This window comes from Crocodylus porosus, unplaced genomic scaffold (genome assembly GCF_001723895.1).
Source record: "Crocodylus porosus isolate Cpor-Errol unplaced genomic scaffold, CroPor_comp1, whole genome shotgun sequence".
NCBI lineage: Eukaryota > Metazoa > Chordata > Crocodylia > Crocodylidae > Crocodylus > Crocodylus porosus.
In genome coordinates, this window is record NW_017728906.1 from 155,233,988 (window position 1) to 155,249,692 (window position 15,705).

Here is a 15,705-nt window from a genome sequence, read left to right on the forward strand (position 1 = left end):
CTGACTTCCTGCCCTTTGGGCAGGGGGCTGGACTCGATGATCTCCCGAGGTCCCTTTCAGCCCTAATGTCTATGAAATCTATGAAACCTACTTATTGCCTGTCTTAGCAGAATCCCTTGTCTGTGTCTCTCTTCCTTCTATTATAAATTATCTTTTCGTTCTGCCAGTCCATTTATTGCATCTAAAATATCCTACTGCTGCTTATGGGAGCTTATGCCTCTCCAAACCAGTTAGTCTCTAAGGCAGGGGTGGGCAAAATATGGCCCACCAAATGATTTTGCAGCTGCTTCTCCAAAGGAGAATTATATCTGGCTCATGGGTGCCCTGGCTTTCAGTGCCTCTCACCCTTCCCCGTGTTACTCAGCTGCTGCAGCAGCAGACCCTCCCTTCCCCTCCACTCCCTGGCTGGCCGACCCTGTCCCAGTGGTGGTGGCCAGTGGTGTGGACATCAGTGCTGTGCTGTGTTCCCATGTGCTGCTTCAGGCTGCGCCATGTGGACACAGCTGGAGTGGCTGGCTTGACTCCTGCCTGACCCTGAGTCTGTGGCAGGCAGCTGGGTCAGGCAGGAACCATGCCAGTTGCACCTGTGTGGTCTGAAGCAGTGCTTGGGAACACAATGTTGCACCAGTCTGGCCACATGCCTGGGACTCAGGGCAGAGGAGAGGGTACAGGGAAAAGGAGGAAACAGTCAGGCACTGGTCTGATTGGGTCCAAATAACCTGCGGCTCCCAGCCCCTTTCTCCCTGCACCCCCTTCTTTCCCCCAAGTCCCTGGCATATAGCTGGGCCACTTTGTTTCTGCATGCTGCCTTGGGCCATATGAGTGCAGCTGGCACGGCTCCTACCTGACCCAGCTGAGTGTCAGGGTGGGGGAGGGAAGGGGAGAGGGGGACCGGAAAGAAGGGGGCCAGGAGCTGCAGGTCATCTGGGCCCAGCTGGGAGGAAACAGAGCATGGCACCGGTTTGGCTGGGCCCAGATGACCTGCAGCTCCTGGCCCCTTCTTCCTGCACCCCCTCCCCACCCTGAGTCCCCAGCAGTCAGCCAGGCCGATGCCGTGCTGTTCCCATGCGTTGCCTCGGGTCACGTGGGTGCCACTGGCGTGGCTCCTGCCTGACCCTGCTCCATGCTGGGGACTTGGAGCAGGTGAAGGGGTTCAGGGAGAAGGGGGGAAGTGCATGGCACTAGCCCTTCTCCCTGTACCCTCTCCCCTGCTCCAAGTCCCTGGCATGTGGCTGTGTCAGACAGGAGCTATGGCAGTGGCACCCACATGGCCTGAGGCAGTGTGCAGGAACACAGCATGGCACTAGCCTGGCTGCGTGCCAGGGAATCAAGGTTAGGGTGATGTGGAGAAATGGGGAACAAAGGTTAGGTTCCCCTAACCTTTCTTCTCTCTGTCCAGGGGTGGGCACTTAATTTGGGCTAGAGGGAGTTTTGGTGAGCTGTCGGGGAGGATGGGTGGGTGCTGACCTGGCCCGCAACAGCTCACCCAAAATTCTTAAGTGTCCCTCCGTCTCAAATAATTGCCCACTCCTGTTCTAAGGTGCCACTGTACCCTATCTTCTACCTGATGCATACCATAACATTAGAACAAACCTAAATACAATAAAAATTAAAAGAGAACTGTTTGTTACACAGTACCAATACATTGCAGATCTGTTGTGGGTGGAGCTGGGTCGTGGACCCTGCCAGTACAAATTAGTAAAACAGAGTTGTCCCTCAGATAATCAGGGGTTTTACCATAATATTGAGTGTCCTGCAGAGGTCACTGTTGTACACTATCTTCTTCCTTGGTTTGTAGACCTAGTGAGAACAGTATGTTTGCTAGAAGGGAAAAATATGAATAATACAGGAACTTTTTTTTTTTAGTGTGGGATGAAGTTTTACTTGGTGGAAATTACAACAGCACCATACTGAAATATCTTAGTAATATTAAAGATTACAGTTAAATCCACAGAAGGAAAAGTTAAAGCTCACTTGAAGCTAAATACATCCTGAATTATCCATATTTCTGTGTTTAATTTGCAATTTTCTCAGTCCCTTCGTGCAAGGGGATGGGGCTCTGTTTGTCATCAGCATCCTACCCTCCAGCTGCCGGAAGGGAAAAGGACCTCTAGTGTGTTTATTCCTTCGTATAGACTCGTTGGCTTCCTTTAGCTCTGTTAGGAGACACTTGCTATACTTAAACAGAGTGAGTTGAACAAGGGTGAATTTTGAATTGAAAATCTGACTTCTCTTGCTTGGGATGTAGGTCAGGCCCTAAATACCTTTTTAGTTTTGTTTTTGGTTAATGTTGGAGGAAAGTTTGGGTGTAGGATGATGAATGCATTTGACATAATACCATGCAATCAGTTATTTTGAAAAGGTAAGGTGAAAACAAGTTTGCTAGTTTTTCACGCATCAGTGAATGGTGACTTAGGACCCTGTTTCTCTGAAATTGTAACATCATAGACCGTATAAGTTAGCTGTTCAGGGGCCTATCCAGGAGGAAGTTTGGCCAGCTGTGCAAAACCACAAAGAATCCAGCTTCCTAGCAATGGAAACGGCTTAGAGGGAATGTGATCTCTGTAATACAGCAGCATTCTGTCCTTTTGGTCCACTTGCCAAATAAAGCAGCTGGGCTGGGCAGTCAGGGACTCTGACCTTGGGAATAATGCTAGCCAGACCTCCAAAAAATTGTGAATTTTCTGAATCAGCTCTATCTTAACAATGCCAGTAATAATATTAACAAAAATAATTGGTAGAGTGAAAGAATACAGATGTGCTGACCTTCTTTTTTTAAAATATCAGATTCTGATATTTAAATGTATAAATGTATAAGATTCTGAATGTTTTGATTGTTTTTCTGTCGCGAACTGTTGCTTTGAAAAACTGGGACATTCTTGTCTTCCTTCTGTGCCAAACCATGTCTATAAACCTGAGAGAGAATCCTTTTGTAGTGATTAGCTTTTCCAGACATTCTTTTTTTTTCTAGTCATTAATGCTCTTTTGATTTAATCTAGGCATGAATGATAGAATGTTTATATTTTAAACTGATCCTCTAAATGTATTGGCATAGTGGGAATATATTGTACTTAGAACTATGAAACATACTGTTCAAACTAAGTTTTTTTTCTCCTTTTAAACTCTGGGCACTGTGGTTTAAAACAGCTGATTTTTGCTGTTTTTTCTTGGATCATCCCAAAAACAGCTGGAGGAGAGGAAAGGCATGAGGGTAATTTTGCTTTGGCCAGCCAGAAAACAGAGGGCAAGGAGAAGTTTGGTTGCACAAAGGCAGAGAGGTTGTATTGTGTTTTACTAACCAATCAGAGTGCTCCAAGAGCATTATGGACAGACAGGCAGACAGACTAAGCCCTTTATTATATAAGAATAATTGAGCAGTTAAGTTTTTATAAAGATAAGACTTCAGAAATTTGGCAGTATGTCTGGTTCTCTTTTCCATAAGTTTGAGTGGCAGGCTTATGAAACCAACAGGGAATGATTTGCTATATTAAAACATGTTGCCAGACTTACTGTATTTTCATGTTCTCCAATTCTCTTCTTATCTCTTCCATTTCAGCAACACTATTGCAAGCAAGATTAGAAAACGGACTCATATAAGAAGTAAATCCAGGACATCAAACTTTATTCCCTTCGAGGATAAGAGGGAGAGAGAGGTGCCCGAGAGAGCCAAGTCTGAATTTTCTGGAACTAGGAGGTACTCCCTATTAATCTGCTTTTTCTATGTTATTCCTTCCCAATAAATTATTGACTGACTTATTTTAGTAATCAAGAAACACCAGCTAAATTTTACAGCATAAGAGACCTCCATGGGGTTTTTGTCTTTCACCAAAGTGCTGCTAGCATTGAAATAGCCTGGCACAAGAATGCATTAGTTCATTTTTAAATAGCCCATTAAAGTAATTGCCTGTCTTTAAATATTAAAGCTTAGATTTTTGGAACTATCTGGAGCTAAAGTGTAATCTGTTTTTACTTATGCACAGAGTTATTTTAGTTTCTGTTCATCAGATTTTGGGATGGTGGAAGGGCTTTAAAGTCCTACATTCACCTGATTGGAAAATATTCTTAGTAGAAATAACTTGCCATGTGTATGCATGCATTCGTGCATGTACATGCGCATGCACAGTTGCTAAAACAGAAGGTCTGCTTCTGATAGACAATAGTTTAATTCAGGCACAGAATGACTGAGATTTTGCAGTTGGCTATTATAGAACTAACTCTTTTAAATGGTGATGTCAGAGTGCATCTTTAAAATCATAGTACCTTTTTTGTTTTTTTGTTTACACAAGGTATTTTATGAAGTTAAGAGAATGCTTTTGAATTGTTATATTGGAACAAAATGTCCTCTCATTACTGCATTCTGGTTATTGTCCTGGGAACTCTTATCCCATAACATCCTCAGAACCACTTGTTGACTTATTATATGCTTTCCCCTTTTCTCCACATTTCTCTAAGATTAACTCCCTTAATTGCATCTAACTTTAAGTGGAGTTAGTGGGTTAAAGTTGAATCATGTTTTTTAACATATAGTTGGGGAATTCTGAAGGTGGAATCTGGCTAACTGAGAAATTAGCACTGAGTTATGGGTCACTAGTTATACAATGATTTTGCTGTCCTAGAATGAGACACTTCAGTATATCATAAACAGAGAATTATGCCTTCGAACAAACAGGAATATTTAAGAAATCCTCTAAGGAACAGCATTCACAGTCAATCCTGAGAAAACCTGACTCAGATGCTGAAATATTTTTCAGTGGTATGCTTTCTCTTGGGGCACTGGCAGCTTGAGATGAGAGTTAGTGAAGTATCTTGAGGAAGAATCCTAAATAGATGGGAGCAGGACATACTCTGCTTCCCAAACCCAGTGCTTCAGAAAGCATTGGAGGAAAAATCTGATAAGATAATGAAGAATGGATCAAGAGATAGAAATGCACCTTTTGTTGACTTGAAATTTTTGTCCAGAGATTTTTCACTTTTCATGGTAAGCTGTAAACTATTTTAATTTGAGGAGCTGGGAAACTAAATGCACTGTGAATTGTTTGATGGCTCTGTAGCCTCCTACCTGTGACTTGGAGATGTGAATCCAGTCCAGGCTAATAGTGACTGAAAGCCAATGCAATCTGAGGGGGTCTTACCCTTCAGTGGACACAAGCAGTCCTTGATTTCATTTAAGGTGGCAAAACTTGTTACAACTTAGAAATAGCCAAGAGTGGCTGGCTGCAAATGTAAACTGAAAATCTGGGTTAAGAGGGCAGAACATAGACAGTAAAGAAAAACTAATACAGGTTAGCATCTGTATGTAATGAACTATGACTCTCAGTTCAGTTTCAAGTTATCTTCTATTTGCCAGATGTTGATGTCCCAAGGAAGGAGGGGCGGGAGAGAGATAGATTAAAAGACAGGTGATACTTGCTTTATTGTAATTTGAGCCAGTAATTTTTGGTGTAGATATTTTTTCAAAATACGCCTCTACAACTAATATTATTGGGATTCATGCACAAATAGGAAAATAAAATCCCAAATCTGTTTAAATGTGACATTCTTTTCAGACCATGTCATCATATTAGTGTGTTCTGAAATAGATCCTGGGTAGTTACATCAATAAAATGGAATATGACAAGAGCAGGTTTGTAGTAGCAGTTTTGCCTGCAGAAAAACTGCAGGAAAGCCAGAGGGATGAAATTTAAAGGCAGAAAAGGCAAGTGTTGCTAGGGTAACAATGAATATGTAATCATACTAAGTAGAAACAGTCAGAATTTCAGTGGAAACGTGTACACGCAGGAAAGATTACATGGTTAAAAGAATAATTTGTTCTAAATTTAAAGTAAATGTATTATCTTGCTTCATGTATTTTTTTCGAAATATTCATTTTGATGGGTTTTTAGGCTATTACTGAGAAGATGTTTACTCTTGGAATACTCTTCTTTTGACTATTAAATCCTGTAAAGCATTGAGATGATTCTTTGCCAGAAAAGTAAACAAACGATCAAAATCAAATATGTCCCTATCCAGAGGAGGAAGAACCAGAATGATACTAATTAGACTTTGAGTGTTAGTCATATGTCAGGGAGAAATGGGTGGTTATATGATCTGCCAAGAAAGCTGTTTACTTCACAAATCGGGGATCATTTGATTTAGCTATTGACTTTTTTCTTGAATTATGTAATATTCTGTGTAGAAGAATAAAGAAGATGAAATTTGCTTTCTAATTGAAATGTTTTATTACTAACATACCATAAATTGATAGCATTTGACTTCATTAGGGTTCTTAAATATTTAAATGGAAAGAAATAAGTTCAAATAATGGCAATTATATTAATTTACTTCCTAACGAAAGAATGTATTGTATATGCATTCAGTGCCTCAGTAACTGCTTTATGAGATAATATCTCAAATGGAAAGTTTGCCTTAGGTTAAAAGGCTGAAGATTTAATAATACAGTCAGTATGTTGGTATCTTTTGTTTCCAGAAGAGGATTAGTTAGAATTTCGCCAGCATATTTTGTGATTGCCAGTTTAAAATTAAGTTTACAATGTTGTAAAGTTGTGAAATGTTAAATACCATTGTTTTTTTGTTTTGTGTTTACAGTACAGTGCAGTATAGTGGAACGAAGCTTAATATTTTCCAGGTTGCTCCTAGGGTTACAAAAGAGGTTTCTGAAACAGGTGGGTGAAAAAACAACAACGAATTCGAAGGAGAAGGATGATTTGAATTTTGAGAATGTGAGAGGAAAGGTGCTGGATGCAAGCTCTCTGGTTCCAAATCTAGTAAAAAATGAATATATTGGTCTAAACTAGATTTTGCTGGGCAAAACATCCACATAACATTATGAAATAATGGTTCTTACCATCTTTCAGAACTAAGATATATTATTAAAGTCATATGGTAAAACTGACATCATGTGCTTCTTGTAACTGCTGTAAGTGTTCTGTGAATGCTAAAGTTCCCCTGAATTTTTCCAGTTGAAAATGTATCTGTTGGCTGACCCAAGTTCTGATTGAATGTTTATCTATACTGCAAAAGCATTATACTAGTTTTTGCTTAGGAGGAGCCCAAGACTTCAATGGTAGGGAAAACTGAAGGATAGAATTGAAGGAATTTCCTTGTCAGAAACTTTGGGACCCTGCTGCGACTCCTGGACAAATGAAGTTTAGCTTCACCTAGAGCAGCTAATGCCACACATAAATTTTGACTATGTACAAAAATCATCGTAATCTTTTAAAAATAAGATGAAAAGCCTGTTCTAGTGCCACGCAGCAGCTCTTACCGCAATGCAGGGGCAGGCTTGATTGGCCCCTGAATGGGATATTCTTCATTTTTTTAAGAACAGAAAGAGTATGTTGTAGGGCTTAAAGCCTATGCTTGCATTCCTGACTGATTTATTGTGTGGCTGTTGGCAAGTTACTTATGTTGTCACTGCCTTTTTATTCCTTATTTATTTTGTGTAACTGGGGTTGTCCTGTTTTGTAGCCATTGATGCTTAATTAATTGATATTTTTAAAATTAATCCTTTGAGTTCCTTTCACAGAAAACATTCCATTGTAAAGTATTATTCATATAAAGCCAGAGGTTGCAGTGGAGATGGCCTCTTCTCTGTGGATCAGCAAGGGTCCTCATTTGTGGGCATTTTGATTGTAGGTTGATTAGCTCTATAGCTTTAGCCAGTTTCTAGTCTGGGAAATGTTCTGCTTCTGTTAATTTCTCCTTGTAGTCTCAGTTGTATAGTGGAGTGCACTGTCCAGCAGCTGCTGGTTTCCCTGAACACAGTGGATTCAGTGGAACCCACTGGGGATGGAATGTGAGAGCCATTCAACAGAATATCACAATTATAACCTCTTTTAGATTCAAATAGCTAAGTAATTATCTGAAAATGTAAGTTGGCTTAAAATTATCCAATTTTATATGAAAAGCAGAGTGTATAATACACTGATTCTTAGCCAGGGTGCCTTGAGAACCTTACAAATGGGAATCCAGAGTGTCAAAACTGTTCTGACCCATTGTGGGCTTTTCAGGTTCTTTGCAAAAAACATTATTATTTTTTCTATTTGCTCTATTATTTTTCCATGGTCAAACAACAAGTGAAAGAGTTGGCATTTTCCAAGGGGTGCCTTGAGTCTAAGAAGGTTGAGAACCACTCACACAATGTAATATTATTTTTGCTATCCTTCTGAAAATATGTATTCACGTAGCTAATTTTTGGGTTCAATCAAGCACGTCCAGTCATAATGACCATTTTATTAGCAGCTGTGTAAACTAGTTTAAAAGTAGTGCCATATAAAGCAAAATGAAAATGTTATTCATAGTATCTGAAGTTCCACAGCGGTGGACCAAGATGGTCTTATTAACTACAGCTTAAATTCATAAGGCTTAAAATTGATACTAGACTTCACTAAGGTTGATGAATATTCTAATTAAGCTTTATATTTCAGCTAGTACACCAGCACACTGAGAGAATTTTTATTTTTTTAGAATCTTCACCAACACTTTGGGATCTGGAATATGCTAAAGAGATTGCAGCAACATGTCGACAGCCACCTCTGAATGGTTTTGAGGAAATGATCCAGTGGACAGAAGAGGGGAAACTATGGGAGTTCCCGATTAACAACGAAGCTGGTACGTCTACATGAGCTTTAATGATCTCTTTATATATCTTTGTAGAATACTTTGTAGAATAATTAGAGTACTAACATGACCTTTGACTATTTTTATAATGCACTTGAGCTACATCTAATATATTCAGTACCAGTGCTTTTTGTCATGAATGCAATGTTAAACTACCCTAAGTCAGTCAAGAAAGCTTCAGATAAAGTCATTTTAGCACACTGGCTGTTAGACTTTCCAAATCAACATTTTAATAACTAAAACAATTACGTTAAGACTGAGTTGGAAGATACAGGCTGAAGTTGAAGTTGTTGAATAGGGCTAAATCTAAATATCAGGAATTTTCTGCTTTGTCTTTTTGGAGATTTTGTTGCTTATTTTTACACTTTGCAAAGCTGCCAACAGAAATGTCTTTAAAAAAACAAAAAACCTGAAAAGAAACTAAACTTCAATAAATTCTCACATGGCAGAGTTCAATGCTTTTATTTGAAACCTTCCCCAGTTGCAAACCCCTAAAAGACATTCAGCGGTATTAATGGTTCTTTTCACTATTGCATTGTTTTCAAAAGGACTGCAGGGATAGACGGGAGAATCTTAAACCCATCCCTGTACATTGCATATTTTTTGGTCATGGCTCAGAGTAAGGCTGCAGCAACTACCAAGTTCTGGCCAGCCTCGTAATGTTGCCAGAGCTGCACTGATTGTTAACATTAGTCCAACCTATTTCATTAGCAAAAGCAGAGTTACAGCATTTAGCTGCTTCAGCAGTCATATTTAGCAGGACATCGTCATACTATACTGTGTAACCTTTTGTGTGTGCAGTTAGACCTCCAAAGACCTGTAAAGAACATTATGAATGGAAGAAGAATTTGTGGATGCTTTTCAAATAAGTTTTTAATAACTTTGTAGAGAGCTTGGCAGTGGCATTTTAAAGTCTTTGAAGACATCATACAACTGTTTTTAGAACAATTTTGTCACTAAAAGCATAACAGGGTAGTAGCTGAAGTGGCGCTTCTTGACCGTCTGTCATAGATAAGAGTTGCAAATTGCCTAATGAAGTTCAGTGTTTTCTTTTGATTTTCCCATCCTGTCTTGGCAGTCTTGTAATAGAATTTAATTGCTGCCTCTGTGAGAATCAGTCCATCTTGTTGTGCACTAATCCAAGGATATTCTAGTTATGGTTTCACAAGCTTGTAACTGCTATGACCAAAGCTTTCTTCTGATGTAGTAATGTGCATGGAACCCTGCTGTCTGGAAATGGACAAGGAGTCTTCACATATAGTTAGACAGGAATCTTTATTGATTTATCCACAAAGGCTACTCATGTGGAAAATTTCAACAGCAATCCAAAATTTATCACAGGTCAGGTTGCAAATTTAGGCCAATAAATTCTGTCCTATCAAATAGCCAACTGTATTACAGAACATTAACTAAAGCAGGTACATGAAAAGGCTTGCAGAAACTCACAGTGATGTCAGTACAGCTTAACCTCAGCTGCCCTTTTCCTGTTCTAATGCTGATTTTTTTTGTATGCTATCATCTTTTCAATAGCAGCACCTTCTTTTACATTGTGCTGTACCAAGAAAGAGTTGCTTCCTTTAGTAAGCCACAAAGCTTTGATTACAAAAACTTAAGTAATATTAAATTGTATCTTATGTGGAACAAATATTTCTGGCTGCAACAGTTTAACAGAACCCAGTTTTTAAACTTTTAAAAACAAACTATAAACAGGAAAGCAAAAAAACCCTGTGTTACTGCTTGGAAACATCTGTCCCTTTTTAACATGGTTTGAGTGCATCTGTACCTTAATAGCTTGTTTTTTTGAGTAATGAACTGGGTATGTAAGGCCAAACTTGGGTCCCATCTGTAGCTGCCTCATTTTGAAAAACAAATATTTCTACACTGACACTTAAACAATGTTACTTTTCCAATGATAGAGTTATGAAAAATGTCAGCAAATCAGTTATGTGAAGTTGCTTCTGGCAGAGTCTCTAGGCAAAAGTCCTACCAGTCATGTACTGACTGTTGCCATAATGCTCTATTTATGTGATTCTGACCCTAAACTACGCCATTTCCTAGCAATGAGGTAATTAAACACTGAACAGTTTACCTGGAGAGGTGGTGGATCCATCATCGTTTGGGGTCTTTAAAGCAAGATTGGGTATCTTTCTGAAAGATAATACTTGTATCCAGCCCTTAGGAAAAATTCTTCAGTCTGTGTGAAATAGAGAGGTCTTTCTTCAAAACATCTGAGATTGGAAATGGGATACTGCATGGGTGAGGCAGTGATCTGGGCAGATACAAAAAATTCTCTTATTTTTTAGATGCCTGGTTACTCTACATTGTCCGAGTGCTCAGGGTAACACTGGTCAGATTTGGGATTAGGAAAGAATGTTCCCCAGGTCAGTTTGGCAGGAAGCTTGAGTGGGGTTTCCTGCTTTCTTTGCTGCTAGGCCTACAGTTTGCCTGCTGGACTCATCTAGATTTATCTCATCTCATTAGTTTCATGCCATTGCTGGGGCCTGGGGCATTGATGACACATGGGAGACTCATGTGACATACTGTTTTCTGAAGACACAGATATTAAGCCTAACTAAAGTCTTTAGACTTGTTAAAAAAAGGTTTTGGCTAAAATTCAATTGCCTTTCTTGTGCATGAGGCTAGATTAGATGATCTAATGATCCCTTCTGACCTTAACTTCTGTGAAAACAGAAATTCCTCACTGAGAAGCTGTCACTTCTGTTTCTCCTGTATCTCTTCTGCTCTGAGGTTGGAGGAGAGAATGGTTGCTAGAGGAAAGGAAAAAATATTTTTTTAAAAGAAGGGATGGGGGTGCAAAATTTACTGATGAACTTTTAAGATTTGAGAAACAATATTTCTCCACTCCAGAAGTCTTAATAGATTTAATTTTAATACTTGGAGCACCTCACTACTTTCTATATACCGCTTCCAAAAATATTGAAGAGCATTTACTTAGAGCAGTAGGGCCCAAACTTTTAGATCCCCAGCCTGGATGAGTGATGAGAGTTGGTTTGTGGGCTTGGAAATTTGGCAGTGGGGATTCATTGCAACCAAAATTTCCAGATCAGTGAGGAGTCTCACAGGTGGATTGCATGACTTGTGGGACAAGGTTCAGCACCTATTACTTAGCATAATAGGACAGAGTACTTTTCCAAGACAGCTAACTGCAGTCACTGCCTCACTGATTATCTCTGACTTTTGCGATGATCACATTCTAGAATTATTACGAAAGGGCTCTCAAGTTCATGAACAGTAGCAAATCAGGATCCCATGCTACATGGAGACAGTCGTGATAATGGGAAGATTTCTTGGATTCACAGTGGTCTTGGGTTTCCAAGCCCACTAGAATTATACCTTCTACAATTGATGTGATGGGTGGAAAAAAATATACTGACTTCCATAGGGGAAAGAAATACTTGCTTTCTTTCCTTACAGAACAAGGGGAAGAAGGGTGATGTCTCACTGGTACCAGACACTGCAGTGTCTGAAGTTAAAACCCAAAAGAAACTACAGTAACTTTCTGAATTGGATGTAGCAATAGGGAGATTTACACCAGTGTTGTGCATGTAGAGCAGAGGGTGAATCCAGCCTGCAGAACCTTTGTATCTGACCTGTGGTTATGGGGCTTCAGCAACATTTGGCAGTGGAGGGTGCTGGCTGTGGGCACTTCCCTGACACTGCTGAGGAGACAGGTGGTGGCAGCTGCAGGGTCTTGGTACCTGTCAACTGCCTCTACTCCAGGTGGGTTATCTCAGGGCCTGTAGCCAGAAAAGATTGCCTACCCCCAAGCTAGAGGATTTGAAGAAACTGACATGCCATGAACCCTGCACTGATTTGTATCTCACTTTTATAGGTTTGGAAGGGAGTTCAAGGGTCATAGAACTGAATCCCCTTCACAAATACAGGATATAGTATCCCAGACAAATGCCTATCTAGCCTTGTTTTTTAAATCTCCAATGAAGGAGTTTCCACAGTTTCCCCGGGCAGCCTGTTCCACCAAACCACTGTTCTGACAGCTAAAAAAAGGGGTTTTTTCCTCTGAGATTTAATCTAAATCTGTCTTGCGGCAGGTTAAATCTGTTCTTTTGTGTCCGCAGCAAAAGAACAGTTATTCTTTTTAATGGAAGTATTTCTAATATTTGAAAACTGCTATTATACCCCTTCTTGATTTCCATTTTGTAAGACTGACCATAGTTATCTGAACCTTTCTGCATTACATACCTATGTATCTTTTATATCCCCACCCCTGCTCATACTTCTCAGCAGCACTACCGCCTAGCCAGTCATCTCCCCTTTTGTATTTTTGTACATTTGATTCTTGTTCCTTAGGTGCAGCATCTTTTATTTGTGTTCAGATAACTGTGCACTAAACAGCAATTCAACAACCTGTCAAGATCCTTTTGAATTCTGTGTCCTGTAAAGTTTTTGCAAGCCCACTCAGTTTTATATCATGTGAAAGTTAATCAAGAACATCTCTCTCTCAGTCTAGTTTATTAGTAAGATATTAAACAATGCTGGACCTAGAACAGGGCCCTGTGGAACTCTATTTGTAACCTCTTACAGTCTATATGGATTGTAACGATGTGCCAAATGTATTGCAATATCCCCATTAGCATAAAAATTACACTCTTTTCTGTGATGTGATCTTCATGTAGGCTTACAAGTATGTTTTGTATGTTTCAAATTTTGACGTAGGCAAACATCAACCAGATCTGTTGCTTGAGACCAAGAACATTGCCTATCGCTCTTTAAAAAAAACAAAACAAAAAATGTTCTTGGCCATCTCTAAAGATTACTGTCCAGCATTTTATGTGGGTATTAGCATCTTGCAAATTAGCATAATTTACTTTGAATAAAGTATAAAATCAAATACTTTGAATAAAGTATAAAATCAGTTTGTTACAGGTTCTAATGAAATGTGAATTTTCATATAGGATTCAACTTAAAAATCTCCTGGCAGTAACTAATGCTAGTCAGCTGATTTTTGGCTGTGATACAGGGCCATGTCTGGTGCTTGAGACATTCTCTTCTTTTTCTGCATATAGGCAGATCTGTAGACCTGGAGATTCTTTACTTAGACTGAAAAAAATATGAGCAGAAATCAATTAAGTCTCCCAAGAAAGAGTAGAGAAATAGTTTCTTTGTTTGGTGAAAGGTTTGTAAGAAATCATAATGCCACATTCTTCTGAAACGGAATGTTTTTAATGCAGTTTTTTTGTATTGGTCACTGCTTTACAAAGCACATCTGAACTACCTTAGAAAATCTTTAAATTGTGTGTGCCAACCTACCCTTTTGTCGCTTTTAGAAATGCAAAAGTTTGGGAAGTCCTAAAATCATTGTTTAGTGACTATTCCCTTTCTCAGTTATAATGGTAAAAGGCTGGTTAAAACAGTGGAATGTAATGGGCCTACCAGTTTAGGGTACCCATTCAAACAATGTATGATTTCTAACCTAGTTTGTGCAAACATTTGAACTACTTTATGCATTTCTTTAAATCTCTTTGCAAAGTTATCTCTTTGCACAATCATTATATTTCATAATTTTGCAAATAAAAGTGTCTTTAAAAAAAACACTGTTAGCAGTCCAGTATTCATAAGTTGTAAGGTCTGCATATAATGAATAGAAGTTTTTGGTGAGAACTGGTTATCAGGGTTTAGGCTTCCATGGGATTCCCAACCCAGTAATATAGATCAATAATGCCATCCCATAAAGAAAATTTAAAATGAGAATAAAGAATATTATCATGCTAGCATGAAACTTTGTGCACCTTTTCTTCACTTTAGGGAGGAAATGAATGTTTTGTGGTACTACAACAGTACTACTCTTACTCCAGTGTAGCTTTTCTTTTATTTCCACTACCAAACTTTTTATTAATAAAAAGTTTATTTGTAAGAGTTTGTCTTGTTCATACTCAGATGATGAAGATGATCTGACAGTGTTTTGTCATTTACTTTCTAGGAATTGAAGATGATGTTGAATTTTATGAGCATATCTTTTTGGATAAACATCTAGAAGACTTTCCCAAGCAAGGACCTATTCGCCACTTCATGGAACTAGTGACCTGTGGGCTTTCTAAAAACCCATATTTAACTGTTAAACAAAAAGTTGAGCATATTGATTGGTTCCGAAATTACTTCAAGGAAAAAGAAGAACTTCTGAAAGAGATTGAAAATTATGAGAAAGAGAGATAACTTAGCGTTGAAAAGAAGGTTCTATTAAAGTAAACATTGATAACTTTTTAAAAATATATTGTTGAGTCGGTGCATAGGATAAAATCGTTACCAAGATGACATGAGTTGTCAAACTAAAAATTGTCACTTTGGTGTTCTTTATGTAAGTGAAGAGTCTATGCATTGTATGCTGTACATATAAAAACAAAAAACTTGGTTTTACAACACACATTTCACATCATTTAGTTGCAAGCCTATCCAGGTGATCATTTATTGCATTTCATAGAAGAATCATTTGATCAATTTCCAATGCATGCATGTTAGAATCTGATGCTGTTACAGAATCCAGAGATTGGGAGAAGTCTGTAATTTCATCTAATACAGGGTTTCTTGCTGATACCATCTTAAGTTGTATTTGATTTTCTTTTAACGTATTAATTGGTGGGTGGGGATTCTGCCATTTCCAATGAGGAGTGACTATTCTGTGGCCCAACCTGGTTTAGCATTAGAATGTGACTTTTTTTTTAATGTTCCTCCTTTTTATCTGGTTATTTGGGGTTGCATCTAATTTTAACACATCAAATTCCTCTCCGAGCTGTGCGTTTCTACCCTCCAAATATTGGTAGTTCACCCACTCCTGCATATGCATCCCTTTGACCTTACTTAACCAATCTGTGCTTTTGTAACTCTTTCTGAATTGTTCCCATGTGGTGTTTCCAGCTCCCTGTTTTTATTCAGACTTTAGATGAATGAGTAGACTGCTCATGTCTCCTTTTTGTGAAGTTGAGTACTATGTTAATTTCCCAGACCTTTTGGTAGATCTTAGTTTAGCTTATCTTCTTTGTTTAATTGTAAATGGGATAGTTGTTTCCTTTGCCAATTCCTTAAATACCCTAGAATGCAGCCTATTGACTA

General features: G+C 38.8%; 1 protein-coding gene across 2 annotated transcripts in view; it reads left to right on the plus strand.

The window, feature by feature from the left end:
* The window catches only part of MRPS31 (mitochondrial ribosomal protein S31), a 23,812-nt gene extending 8,618 nt beyond the window's left edge, over window positions 1-15,194 (plus strand). The window contains exons 4-7 of one of the 2 annotated variants that reach the window (XM_019530014.1): window positions 3,557-3,694; window positions 6,586-6,662; window positions 8,467-8,610; window positions 14,579-15,194. In XM_019530014.1, coding sequence (XP_019385559.1) covers window positions 3,557-3,694; window positions 6,586-6,662; window positions 8,467-8,610; window positions 14,579-14,811 — 592 coding nt within the window. In that variant the 3' untranslated portion in view covers window positions 14,812-15,194. The remainder of the gene's footprint in view (window positions 1-3,556; window positions 3,695-6,585; window positions 6,663-8,466; window positions 8,611-14,578) is intronic. The other variant, XM_019530015.1, reaches the window with a different exon arrangement.
* The last annotated feature ends 511 nt before the right edge of the window (window positions 15,195-15,705 follow it).